This window comes from Stegodyphus dumicola, chromosome X2, assembly GCF_044657685.1.
Source record: "Stegodyphus dumicola isolate Sdum_Otavi_A_Nest chromosome X2, ASM4465768v1".
NCBI classification, from domain to species: Eukaryota; Metazoa; Arthropoda; class Arachnida; order Araneae; family Eresidae; genus Stegodyphus; species Stegodyphus dumicola.
Window position 1 is genome coordinate 93,381,493 of NC_140781.1, and position 14,958 is coordinate 93,396,450.

General features: G+C 33.4%; 1 protein-coding gene across 2 annotated transcripts in view; it reads left to right on the forward strand.

Moving 5' to 3' along the window:
- Positions 1–14,958, forward strand: part of LOC118199391 (LHFPL tetraspan subfamily member 2 protein-like) — a 221,012-nt gene that overhangs the window by 143,956 nt on the left and 62,098 nt on the right. For both annotated transcript variants that reach the window (XM_035371270.2, XM_035371340.2), the window contains one exon: positions 12,868–13,077. In XM_035371270.2, the coding sequence (XP_035227161.1) occupies positions 12,868–13,077 (210 nt within the window). The remainder of the gene's footprint in view (positions 1–12,867; positions 13,078–14,958) is intronic.

Here is a 14,958-nt window from a genome sequence, read left to right on the forward strand (position 1 = left end):
AACTAAAGACCAAGGGCAGTGCTGAACATACAATAAAATGCTTCTAAGATGTCTGTTTGTAAGAAGACCTACTATTTGCGTCCCGTTGTCTTCTGCGCTCAAGAGAGCCTGTCCCGTTCAGCGTGGTGCAGAGAACATCGACTTTGGGCCAAGTAGGAGACCATTCTCTTAACAAACGAGTCCTTATTCATCCTGACTATTGATTCGAGCCGTAGCTTCACTCGGAAAGAACCAGGGCTCTGCTATCTGTTATCCAACATCCGGGAGAGGAACCAGTATACTAGCGGAGTATTTTATGGTTATCTGAGACATGTCCGATGGGTGCACAGAAGTTCATGTCTTTGAGTGCAGCGTGATACAGGGAAAAGTTATTAGATCCCTAGTTTTGCATTTTCAGGACTGCAGTTGGCGCTCATTTCATTTTTACGGGTAACAACACTCGTCTACATAGGATTAATCTGGTGGCTGATTTTTCCGGAAAGCAAAGATATTAATCGGATGGATTGGTCAGCCAGATTACCAGATATTAACCGTATACATTGCATCGGGCGCTCTTGGAAGAGCAATTACAACTTGCCTTCTTCTTCCCAGAACCTGACAGTGCTGCTGGCGGAATGGGACCAACTTCCACAGGGATTCAAAACCTAGCTTCATTTCTCGTATGAAATTAAGTTCTGAGAGCTGTATTACTGTTCGAAATCGGGCGAAAAGAAATATAAATCCCATCAGTAATTGATGGGGAGAGAGCAACGGATGAAATGGGAAAGATTTTGACAGTGGGGTTTGCTGATGACAGGAATGGAAAATAACAGCGGATAACACTAAAAAGGACCAAACAGGAAATCTTCCGGAGACCATACATCTTATTAAGAATACCAACATTTGTTTTAAATCTTCCTGCACTGATTCGTCTTATGCACGATCGTGCTTGTGTACCACAGCTATTGTCTGGTCTGTTTCTTTGTATTATATCAACTTATGTCTCTATAACTGATGAATAGATTTTTAATCTACAGAATGGAAAAAAATTCGCTTAACTTTCAACACTTATGTAAACTGAAAATCTAAGGAGTTTTGCTGAGATTAAGTTACAGATCAAATATACCCTTGAAAGCAGATGCGCTGTATGTAAGGAAATTTCTTAAATGTTTACCTTTTTAAATTTGTATTTATTTTTTAACATGTAAAACCTATTTCTACTTTTCCACATACACTAACTTAGATCCTACAGTGAACCTGGCGAATTCTCGCACAGGCGGAAATTAAATACCAGCACAGGAGAAGGGTGCAGAATAATCCTTCATTAAATCAAACTAATTTAACAGAAAAGAACGGACTTCATGCTTTACAAAACACCGTTCACTTGTGGCAGTAACTAAACAAAGATTATAATACAAATCAAATCTGAAAAATAAATGAGTGCAAGAACGCACTTCAAAATTATGCTTAAGGTGTGGACTCACAGAAATCTAACCGGCGTGATACTAAATTGATAAGGCCAAGAGGCTTACTAGCGTGACCGCGAAATAACAACGAAACGTGCGCTTGGCTAGCGAAACACTCTCGGAATAAACTGAGATAATCACACGTTTAAATAACACTTCACTTAACTTTAAATTTACATCCTGGCGAGAGAATGTGAGAGGAAGTTGAGAAGTTGAGAACAGGAAAACTTAAAATAAATTTGTTATGTAAAATAAGGAAAACCCTACAAACATACCGAGGATATTTCGAAACTTCGTTTTAATTCTTGTACAGATCAGCTGTTGGTACAAAATGTGAAAGTAGGGGTACTTTGTTACATTAATTTGATTATTCACTATTATTATGCTTGACATATTTAGAGCATTTTTTTAAAAAAATTTAATGCTGTTTAAGTTTCTAATCTGTTTAAATAATAATACTGCAAATTAGTCCAACACTGCTTAGTTTCAGAGACCGAACCAATAAATCACTTAATGGTACAACTGATACTTTTTAGAAGCAACTGTAAATATTAAAGCAGATTTCAGCTTCTAACAGTAATTGATTAATTTTGGCTGAAATCTGCAACACAGCTCACAATTTGCCCTGAATATGTCTTTTCGCCCTATGACGTTTTGTCCAAAAATGCCTTCCCCCATCGACTTTTAAAAATTCGAACTTCCTTTGATGGTTATCTCTTCCGCTCTGATATTCTTTCGCCCAAACACTTCTAACCCCTTTTCCCCAGCGAAGGGGTTACACTTCCGATAACATTCGCCCAAAAGCCGGGATTGTTTTTTCTGCTCGTGAGGCCCGGGCAGCTGGATGGCACCGAAACATATCGGATGCCCTGGATAATGGTGGACGTGGTGCTGTACTGATTAACAACTATGGTAAAGGAACAGTGCCCACGTCCTCCGTCACTCACTCACTCGTGAAGATATTCTCGGCTTAAATATTTTCTGCATATTATATGGTGTTAGCATTTATTTATATAATTATTACTGAACTCAATAAAATGAGGCAATAATGTGAAATTTTAATTTATTTAGTAACCACTCACTTATTTAAAGCACTTTGACGATTTTACGAAATAATTTAGGATTGTACGATGCTTATTTAACTCATTTGCTCAAAATTTAACATTCTATTTTAAAGGTGAATGCTTTGAGAATGTCAAAGATATAATTTTCTATCTTGAGGCAAAAATTCAAATTTTTGCAGTTTAAGCGGTATTCTTTGAGACAAGCCTTTCTGATTCTGATGAATTTCTCATTATATAGCTAATGAATAATTTTCTACTGAGTTCTGGATTATTCTGGATGCAGCTGAATAATTTAAGATTTAAAGTAATCTGTTGCTACAGCGTTATCCATCATGTGATTCGCGAATTGTAATTTGAAAGTCTTATGCAATCAGGTGTTTATTATATTGGCGTTTAATATTAGCTTAAAAGGAAAATATGTTTACGTAAGCTACCAAAAATCCTCCTGTGATCTACTGGTAGTTCTTGATAGAAATTTTGCGACACTTGTTCTAGAAATTAATAGGAGAACCTGAAAGTAATGTCGTTTTCTTACATTAAATTCAAACGAATACATTTTTAACAAGTTTTTATTTTTAATCAATAATATAATCACTCTCGTTATCAACAACCTTTTGCCATCTACTGTGCAGATTTTCAATCCCGGACCGATAAAAATCAACTGGTTTTTGAGTAAAATATCTCGAGAGGACATTTTGCACATCATCCAAATTTTCAAACTTTTTGCCACTAAGAAAATGTTGCAGGGATCCGAATAAATGGAAATCCAATGCTGCGATATCGGCCGTGTATGGTGGGTGAGTATGGCAAAACCTCCCACCCCAATTCATTAATTTTTTCCAGTGTTCGTCTTGCATTGTCGTGTTGCAGAATGACGCCTTTTCTGTTGACATTTGATATTTTTTGATTAAAGATTGGTTCACTCCATCCAAGTGTTCACAATAAAGGTCTGCATTAACAGTTTGTCCAGGTTTCAGCAATTCAAAATGAACAATTCCGCGAATACTCTATCAAACACCCAGAAGCGCCTTTTCGGGATGTAAACCCTTTGTAACTTTACTTCTGTAAGCCCCATGTGATACTATGTGGTACATGGGGAACTTGTTGTGTTTCTTTTAATAATAATAATAAAAAAAAATAAAATAAAAAAAACCTTGTAAACCCTATTAAAACTGCTTTTTGAGTTTTGGATTATCATATACGATTTATTTTTTTGTCTCCTCTAATCAAACGATCAAAAAACGGCTCTGTATTGTGCCGTTGAAGCAATACGTTGCATGTGATGGATAGGTTGGCTTTGTTCTTTTCGGACAGATTATGGGGCACTCAAACACTTGCTTTGCTTATTTTTCCAGTCTCCTTTAAATGTTCTTGGATGGTCGACCAAGGTTGGTTAAGAGTTTCTGACATGGATTTGCTTCCACTTCTGCCCTTAGCATGTTGTTGTCGACATGCGCAGAAACGGCAGTACTTTCCGGTCCCCCTATTACTTAACATGGCTTGAAGAGACAACATTTTACTCAATATATTTCAAGATAAAGAAATTACGACAACAGTTGAGAAGACGAATGCGAATTTGATTCGGTATTTAATTTAAAACTGAATTTCAATTGAAATGTCATATTTCTGATTAGGCTATCTTCCTTTGAAGAAACAGTTTTCATTAGTTACTGATACACGAAAACTATCAAACTAGCATGAGCAGGTTGTTTTAATTAAAACCTTTTTACCGGATATTGACGCCTTTTCGCGTTATACAGAGTGACCAGAAAGTCCCTTTACACTTGCAATTATTACATTGTAACTTTAGTAACACTTACAGTTATTTGTCCGTATGTGCACCACTATTATCCCTGTACATCTTAATACGCCTGAATGTCCTCCTATTTATCTGCTTTAGCAGCTGCAGTGTCACATGCTGGAAGGCTTCGAGCATACTTACCCGCAGAGCATCATTTTCCACGTACCGCTTTTTCCTGTCATATCATTCAATGATCCCCCACAGGGCACCGTCTGATGCCATAAGGTCCAGATTTCGAGAGGCGGCCAAGGATAAGAGACTGGTGAATCAAAAATATTTCCCAGGTGTAAAGCTTTCCTTCACCCACTTGATCAAAATATGATGATTTAGTGGCTCCTTACGGAACAGTTTACGAAACCTATACATCAACTGTGTCATATTTTCGTTGTTGTGCTTCCGTTCATAGACCCACACACTTGTCACTAAGCGCTGCTCCAAAGTAAAGTCGCTGGTATTTGCCGTTGTTCTTCACCAACACAGAAAAGCGAGACAATGGATTGGTCAACGCCAAACTTTACGGCAGTTACGCAGCAATCACTTTGAAATTATCGTGAAAAGCATTGTTATCGTATCGACCAGTGGTCAGGATGGGAGGTTCAAATTTTAAATAGCTTACCATCTTACATTGTTATACGCATTTTGTTCAGTTGTAAAGGGACTTTCTGGCCACATTGTATATATGGAAAATTCCGAGTAGCGAGTCTTTTTGTTATGAAATTACTTTCCATGATTATATATAAATTTTCTAAAGTAAGGATTTAAAATATTATTGTTCGAAATTCATACAGATGGAAAGAAATTCTTGACGTCATAATTCATTATCAAGAGTTTTAAACAAAATCACAGCATTCATCTAGTAAAAAGACTTTTTTTTTCAGTGAGTGACTAAATTGCGATATTAAAAAAATTTTACATTTTATTAACCAAATGGTTGCTTCTTTCTCCTAAATAAGTATTTAAAACACCCCTTTCCTAAATATTACTGTTACCAACTTTGTTTGACATTAAAAAGAGAGATGACTCGAGTGAAAAATAATGTGTTATTATTGTATGAAAGTAAGCGATATTTTATGCATTTGGAAGTTTCATTTTTGAAACTAATGATATTATTACACTTATTTCACTGTTATTTTTGCCTATGATCTTAAATTATGTATATATGTAAAAAAATAAACGTTTAAATTAACTTTATAACTGTTATTTTCAAAATGTTAAAATATTTATGCTAAAACTGCAATTTTTAGCACAAAATAATGTAAAGTTTGAAAACTGCATGCGTAAAGATATAACGTGAAATTAAGTTGAAAACATAACGTTATTTAACATTTTAATATGCAGGCCTTTAAATGAATGTCGTACCCACAACATCGATATAATTTTCCAATAAAATTTCATTTCCGAATAATTTTTGGTGTAAATTTTTTAATTTTTCATTTAATTCTCGATATTTCAAGTGAGATTCCCCTTCGTTTATTACCCCAACATCAGCAGGACTGATTCATTTTCTTCTTGGTCTTACTTTAGATACTGAATCAATGAATATCTTTTTAAACCGAAACCTGCAGTTTATATAAGTAGAAAGCAGTAAACTAAAAATAGAGAGAACTAGTTGGTCAAAAAAACTGCGCATTGAGCTGCAAATTTTAAAAAGGTTGCAAAGAAGAGGACAGTTAAAATTCGCTAAAGCTTTAAAGTAGAATTTGATACAGCAATTCCAAAGTATACATGTAACACCAAACAACAATAATACTAAACTAAAGCAAACAATAATACTAACAATAATACTAAACTAAAGCAGTTAAATTTAACGCGAAAAAAACTTACTGTAATTACTACTAAAATAAATAAACAACAAAAACAATATTGGAAATTTGAAAAGACTAAAATAACTTTTTTCAAAACCAAAAAACATCATGTTCACAAACAATCACAAACAATCAATCAAAAACAATCAAAAACATTTGTTCACAAACAATCAAAAACATTTTAAAGACAAAGAAATTATATACAAAAAATTGCAAGCAAAGGTCAATACGATGTTTCAGACAGACTTATCAAGGGAAAAGTGCCCAAAATCTCCTATTTAGCTAATGACCTAGGCACGTTTCGTCAAACGAAACAATTGAGACTGAAAGCGGTCTCAGTAGCTTTGTACCTTTTCCCGACGTACCTGTAAGTTAAATTTAAATTGAACATAAAGACCAAACTTAAAAACAAGAAAATTTTTTTTTGCAAAAGTTAAAATCTTCAAACTGATGCAAGAAAAACCTATACAAAGTAGCCTGGGCCGACAAATGTACAACTAAATTAAACAGCGTAAAAGTCATAAAAATTCCTTATTTTCATTATTTTCCCTATTAAATCGAAGAATTAAAAACTTAGTTAAAATGAAAAATAATGACACAAAAAATCGTCCTGCTAAGACCAAAAGCAAAGAAAAGTTGAAGAAAAAAAGACTGAATTACCTGCGTCCAGTTGCTATAGCTTTCTAAGATTAAAGTGAGCTAAAATTGGGAAAAAAGGTTGCCGGAAAAGATGAAGACCAAATAAGTGCTTCCAGAATATAAAAGCAGCCAAATTTCACCAACTGGGTGAGATTGATGTAGAAGAAGAAAACAAACGTAATTTTGCAGTAGCCAATGGTACTTATTGCCCTGTGGGGAAAAAACTCAGGGGTCAAAGAGGGGAAAGGAAGGATGAAGAAGGAGGCAACTCTTACAAAATGGCATCTTGTTTAAGTCTTAGTCATTTCTAAAAGTGAATATTTAAACAAAATGACGAAATGCAAAGAAATTGCTAATCTGGCCAAAAGAAAGTTGAAATTGGAAAAAAATTAGAAATTTGTTATTTAAAGTCTTAATTCTTCGTGCTAAAGGGCTAATGAGCCTCTTCGAAATGAAACTGGCCCTTAAAATTAATAAAAGGATAGAGTTGGCCAGAAAATAGGGATATTAAATAATACATTTAATAAATTAACTGAATTTCTGTGCCAATTCAAGACAGGAAAAAAGTGATGTAGTATTAAGACACTATGCTACACTTTTACATTAGATCACTTGATTTAGCCATCCATCATCTACCTTCCTATCGGATTTGGGTAAAAAATTTCATATCTCCAAACCAAATAATCTAAAATAAAAGGTAAATGCCAGCTTTTTTTAAGGAATTTTTAATAATTATTTTTGGAATAAGATTGCTTTGTAAGATTTTAATGAAGTAAAGTATTTCTTCTTGTAGAAGGTCTGTGTTATTACAGATTATTTAATGCTTAGAAGTTGCGAATTGATAGTATTAATTATGAACCTTTGTGAAATGTTAGAATTCCAGTTAGTGAGTTTGAGTGTATGAAATTTGAATCGTTTGTCAAAAATTTTAATAAGATTGCAATTAAGAATTTGAAGATCTAGGTAAACTATATCATCTTGTAGTGCAGTGCTAGTATTAAGCTTAAGGCAAATGGGATAAATATTTGCATTTCCAAGTTTGTTGAAGTTGTTAAAGGCTATAACGTCATCAATACATCGAAATACGTGCTGGTAATACTTATATATTTTAAACTTGGAATGCTACTCTTCAATGTGATTATTAGTTTTGGATCTATCATTTGTGATGTGATTCCAAATATTTTTGTAAAAGAAAATAGTTAAAACTTAGAAATAAAATTAAGCTTTACTTATAATACTTTTTCATCTAGAATACTTGCATAACTTTTTAATTTATGTAAATAATTTTAATTAATAAAAGATGTTTCTAACACCATTTATTACGTACCATGGTACAGAATAATTGTTTGTGCGATACCTAACAATAAATTCCTAGAGGTATGATCTTTTTGAAATGTGTTGGAAAGAGCGAGAGACATTTAAAAAAAATGAAGTTCACTAAATTATTTTTAATCATAACTGAGTGAAAAATTAGGTGTTATATGTATTTCCTCCGTCTGGCATGCGGGACTGAGATTAGAAGGACAGTAGTGGAAGTGAGGAAAAGTCTCTCCTTCACAAGTGATAAGGGGGGAGGAAAATTGCTCGAAAAGACTTATAAACCAATTTTCCGACACACTAATTTTGATATAATTGAATTTTAAAGTAGGGGTTAGTTGTCCATACGTTATTAGGCTTGACTTCTTAAAAAGGATTAAAATAGCTGCGAGCTTATAATCGAATCCAAACTCTGTGAGTTATATCTGTCTGAGAAAATTAGTTATTTTTAATCATGGTTTTCGAAGTACTTAAAGTGGATTATCATACTTTTATGCAAGCATGCTGTGCTTACATGACACACAACTGGATTAGAAGGCGGAATTGGTTGAAGAGATTTAAAACGCATCATGTGAAAAATTAACATAGCAAAATTCCTAGTTATATGCCTACCAACGGCCGAGCGGTAAAGTCGCTGAATGCTGAATGGACTGGCTGCATTCATGTTTTTGATGTTTTTTCCAAGCGTAACGAGGATACGAGCCAGTTTCCCTTAGAAAGTCATCCATGAAGGCATTCCTTCCCTTAGATCGATAGCCTAAGCGTGCTTTGCCATAATCAATTACCCCACCCCCAAAAATCCTACTTATATATTTCTCCTTCATACCTTAATTTTGCCTCTACAAAGAATTTCTCAATAATTTTACTGAGGCATACTTATTCTGCAGAGGAAGGGGGGGTTAAAAGGGCGAGTTTCCAGTTTCAGCAGAAGCGGCAATACCATTTGTGGCATATTGACAAATTTGGAAGCGGAATAGCATTTAAATAACATGAAACGTTTCGAAAGACCTATAGATAGCTCTTGAAGACTTGCAGTTCCTATGATGAGCGGCCCACCAGCGGCCGAGCGGTAAAGTCGCTGAACACTGGTAGTTCGGTCCGAGTTGCGAATCCCGCGAACGGGCTGGCTGTATGGGTGTTTTCGTGGTTTTCCCCATGTGTAACGTGTATACGAGCCAGTTTCCCTTAGAAAGTCCTCCACGAAGGCATCCCTCCCCTTAGGCAGATAGCCCTAGTGTGCTTTGCCATAATTAAATACACCACACCTATGATGAGCGAGTATATCAGTTTTCTGCGGCTCTACAAAGTTACGTGCAGTAAAACCCGCAAAATTTTTGTAGTTATCTATATTATAATATTGGTGGTTATATGGACTTTTAAAGGCACTGGGATTTTTTTTTTTTTTTTTTTCTGTGTAAAGTAAATAGAGGCCAATATCGTTTGAATAAGCCTCCTCTGAGACATCCTTAATTTTAAGTAGATAGCTTTGCCATAATTAAATAAATCACTTCATGTTTTTAAGAACGATCTAACTGTATATTGCTTATTATTTTTCACTTGGTAGTATTTGGTTCATTTTGAAAGTTTTAATCTCCGAATACTACAAATGTTTTTTATGCATTGTTTTAAAGACAATCCAAATTTTCTTTCATGAATAACAAGAGCAATTCATATTTGCGGCAACTGATTATCGACAATTTAGAAAAAAGGCTATCTGAAAGGATTCAAATTTTAATGTTGCACTAGAGGTTTGTTAAGATTTCTTACGCTCTCGCTGAGCATGCAGTTTATCAATCTGCTTTTGGAATCATTCATACATTTGTCTATTTTTTTCAGTCTTTTCTCAGTTCATCATATCAATATTCAGTTTTCCTAATAAGGTAACCTACAAAACCTTTTTTATTGTCATTTTAACTTTATTATTAAACATCAAACATCACTTTGTTCACATTTAAGCTACATAAAAATTCAACGACAAAATCACAAAATTGTTTGGAATTAACGATTACAGTGTTATACCGCTAGTCCCCCCTAATCTTTTCTTAATTCATCATATCAGTGTTCAGTTTTCGTAATAAGGTGAATTACACAACCTTTTTTGTCATCTACCAAAGCATGAACGGAATGGTATTGCATTTTCACACGTTATGTACCTTACATTACATCGTAAATTTAATGTACCGTTATGATTTTATGCAGTTTACTCGAGTATCATCAATCATAACACCGCGAACCGAAGCAAACATGACTTTGATAGCAGATATTAAGACACGAATAAATAAAGAATAATATATGAATGCTTAACTGTCATTTTTCAATGATTTTCTGTATGCGCGTGAGCGAAGTACTAAATTCTTTTATTTAATTGCACAATTTCAACTAATCTACTAAAATATTCGGGCTATTAATAGTGTGAATACTTGTTTTCACAATAGCAAATCATGGTGATAAAGAAATTTCTTCATAAAATGCAAGCATTCGGTTATGCATAAAATGTAAATTCTGCACAATTTTTAAATCTGCCGCAGGAATAATATATATATATATATATATATAATGTTGTATGATCTTAAATTCATGTAAAATTTTAATGTATTTCAAAAACTCCGTTTTTTCCCCGTTAAGATTGCCACTTTATTACATTGTTTTTGTATGGTGTATTGTTTTTATTTATTAAACTTTATCACTGTTTTCCATGCAGAGCAAGTTATTGGCGTGTACAGGGCGATTCTTTTATAAGTTAATTTCAAATCGCTCCAAGATTATTTGCTGACGGTTAGTGTGTGTGTGTATAAGTAAAGTATTCATCTTTTATATTAGAATATCCTTCTCTATTTTTTTGTCATTATTCCTGAGAGTAACGTGTATAGTTTTGATAAGCCGAATGTCTCTACATTGCCCCTGAAAATTCAATATTTTGTATTTGCAAAATTCTACGATTAATAGAAGGAAGTTCTATTTTTTTAAATAACTGACTGTTGTTATAACAAGCGAGTGAATATTCGAACTGACAAACTCAACTCAAGAAGAATATACATATTTCTCCCATGTGATGTGATCTGAGGGTCGCAGCCCAACCTTCTGGCAAACTTTACGTAGCCCAACGGAGTTTTTATGGGCTGCGCCAGAGCAAGCCAGAAACAACAGCCTCAACAAAAGAAAAAAAAAAAAAAAAAAAACCTAAAAATGTTAGAAAATATAACAAAAGAGAAATCATGAAATACAACCAGAAGGTACCTCTATGTAGATGTATGGATTTTTTTATATTTCACGCACTGATAAGCAGAGGAGAAAAAAATAAAGCAGAGGTTTAGGAGCTAAACTAAAATAATAAAAAAAAACACTCAAAACACTAGCACCCACATGCCTATTATGCCTATTTTTTCTCTATTTAGCTCTATTCCTGCCATAATTTGCTTTGCAATTCTTTTCGCTGCTGTACTATTGTAATTCAATGTTTAAAAGTCTTTATCTGCTATTTCTATATCTCTAGTGATAGCACACGCTTCAACAAAATGACAAGCATCTCCAACCACTTTACATAGCTTACTTTTATCATTTTCTTGAAGCCCAAACTAGTAATATAGTACGGAAATCTTCCATGGCCGCTTATAATTTGATTTACATCTGTTCTTGAGATAGGTTTGATATTTATTTGAATTTTAAAATTATGCATAAAATCTTTTATTTTTAGAGTCTTGCCATAGCATTCTATAGCCGCTTTTTTAACAAAAAGACATCCTGACTCTCATTGTTTAAGTACCTAAAATGCGCTCTAATCCAGTCAAGTCTAATTTCATGTTTTTTAAGAAGGCTTGTGTATAGTTCTTTTGTCGTTTGAATCAAAATATTCGCCTGGTCCGGGATGAAGAGGGCTTGTAAAACTGAGAGACAATCAGAATATACAGTAAATTTCCTATTATAGGTTATCTTTTTTTTTCTTTTTTTTTTTTTTTTTTTTTTTTGTACCCACTGTAGTGCTTTAAGAATTGGAAGAAGTTCCGCTTGAAAAATAGACTTAAAACTTTCCTATTTATATTTTTTATTGTCTATTTCAATAACATAATAATAAGCAGCAAAAGCACCTCCTAATTTCTTCCCAAACCCGGACCTATCAATGTAAATATCACGCTAATTCTTTTTTGGTTCAGTCTTATAGTATACTAATGAGATTTCATTCTTGGGGTGAATATAATTCACATTTAGGGCTTTAAAAGCGTAACTGTAATATAGTCCTTAATCACTATTTCTCTCATGTGTCGTACTACTCATTTCTGTAGTTTTATAATTCTTAAACTGAAGTTTTCAACATTTTGTCTACCTATTGTTATTTTTCTTCTTATTCTGCTTTAATGGGAAAGAATGGTGCATTAAATATAACCATATTGCCAGAAAAACAATGTTGACTGACGTAGATTTTAAATGGTATTTCATTTTCCTGCAGTAGATTTTAATTGTAATTGCATAATTAGCTTTGATTTTACAGTTCTATGTCAATTAACGTTTTCTTTATTACGTACTTGGTCTGATGTATATATGTATGTAAGAAGTGAAAGAAGAGTATTTGAATAGTGAAGAAATAATTAAGGTTTAAAAGAACAGAAACATTATTTTCTGGAAAGTGTTTTGAGATATAATCATAAGAGATAATTTAAGGTAAACGGTTTATAGTAACTGTAAAAAGTTATATTTCTTTAATTACCTTTTAAAATCTGTATAATTTATAAACTATATTTTTTGAATAAATTTTTAGGTAACGGCGATGTTTTGACTGATAGTTGATTTTTCATTTTCAGATTTAACACCTGATGATGACTACCATGTAAGAAGGATGTGCTATATGATCGTCACTTCGAGGACGTTGTTGTGGACACTGCTGACCATGGCAACAACTCTGGCGATGGTAGCAGCCGTTATCACTCCCACTTGGCTCATTGGCCCTTCCCGTAGACTTCGAAGCAGGAGCAAAGCGAGCTCTGATGATGAGATATTTACCCCTTCTCTAGGTAAGTAGTCACAAAAACGCTGTTACATGGCGGTATTCTGATGGCCATTCCGAGGCAGAGCCACGTGGGATATGCACTTCATTCTCTGCGCCAGATGTCGTTGAGCGGCAAAGTGATGGCTCTTGAGGCATTTATGGCGCAATATCCCGAATGAGTTTTTGGGCCGCGTACCGTTTCATGATGATTTAAGCTTTTAGAATGAGTTTTCCTGTTACGGACTTGCCTACAAAATTCCTTATGCTTCGAGTTACAAGATTCTAAGTTAGATGGTTCCATAAAGTTTCTTTTTATGGAACTACCGTAACCACCCAGGCAGACTTGTTTTAATCTTTCTTTGCAAAGCTATCATAAAATATCGAATGCTGATGCTTTGGATTTTCTGCTAAGAAATGTTTTCCATACTGAGCTTCTATTAAAAGAAAAATTATTATCACGTAGAGGACTCCAGCATATTTAAGCTTTAAACATTTAAGGAGCGGAATAAATTTTTGTTACAGTAATTTTCGAGCAGATAAAGGTATCATGCTTAAGGTAATGTTTAGTTTATGAAACTGATGGCCTTTACATTTGTTTATACGTGCTATTTTAGAAGGATCAGGTAACTGAGATATTACATCGCTGCTTGTTAAATGTTTACCTCTATTAATCCTTTGCAGGAAAACGATGAGTATAGTACTGCTTATCATTAGTTTTTGACTCCAAAATCACGTTTTACAGTCGTCATTAAAATCATATTGAAGTGTAACATCGAGTTGCATTAGTCGTGTGGCTAAAGTTAATGGCTATAAATTGCCGTAATAGTTAGTAGGCGACTGATAGATTGAGTGCAAACGTCGACTAAATAAAAGAGAAAAAATTATATGAAATAAACACCGTATGGATAAGAACAGTGAAGAATTTTTCAGATGAAAATGATAGTATATACGCGGGTATTTTCATAAAATCCTAGCTATGCTACGTTCCTTACACATCACCGGTAATAAAAAAAACGAATAATGATGAACAATTGAAAAAATTTCGAAATATAGTAAATTATTTGAATGATAAATTGGGTAATTTTAACACTTCAAAAATTAGATATCTATAGATGAATCATTGATGAAATATAGAATCGATTATGTTTTGTGCATTTTATTGCAAAATTATTTCTATAAAATGTATTGAAATGTCATGAAGTGAAATGTGTTTTTATAACAATTTATATCATGTAATGTCTAATAAAAATTGTTTCATTAATGTACGAGTTCCAAAATAAAATCATATCGCAAAGGGTTAAAAATGTTTACTGTCTAACATGGAGTTTATCGTATTATAAGTACGGAAATCGTTTCTAAATTAGCAGTGGCTCTCTGACAATTGGACGAATATATCAAACATACCACAACTTTTAAATTCATAGGTACAGGATATTTACTTGTTGCAGTAAACATATTTTTGACTGATTATGCCCGCAAGAACTTTTTATGAAGAATTAAATGTAAACATCGTGTGTTTGATAGGGAAACTTTATTTGTAGCTCTCGTTAGTAAAAATATTTCTAAATTTGTCATCTACTATAGGTTTTTCTTCATATTTTGCCTTGATTTCTTGATAAAATTCATTTTCCAAAACTGTTCAGGGTTTTGAAAAACGACAAAACGGCTTATTGTTTTTAGCTATTAAACAAAATAATTTTTGCCCTCTTTGAAAAATATCATTTGCTCGTAATCTGGAGTTGCTTTCATAGCCAAATATTTACTTAAAGAATATTTTTTATGACTTAATATTGCATACATAATTTGGCACATTGCTTTATTAGGTTTCTATGTTTATATTATGTATTTTATTGGAGTTAAGCATAAAAGCTGAACAGTAAAATACTCTGAAGTTTTATAAATTTTC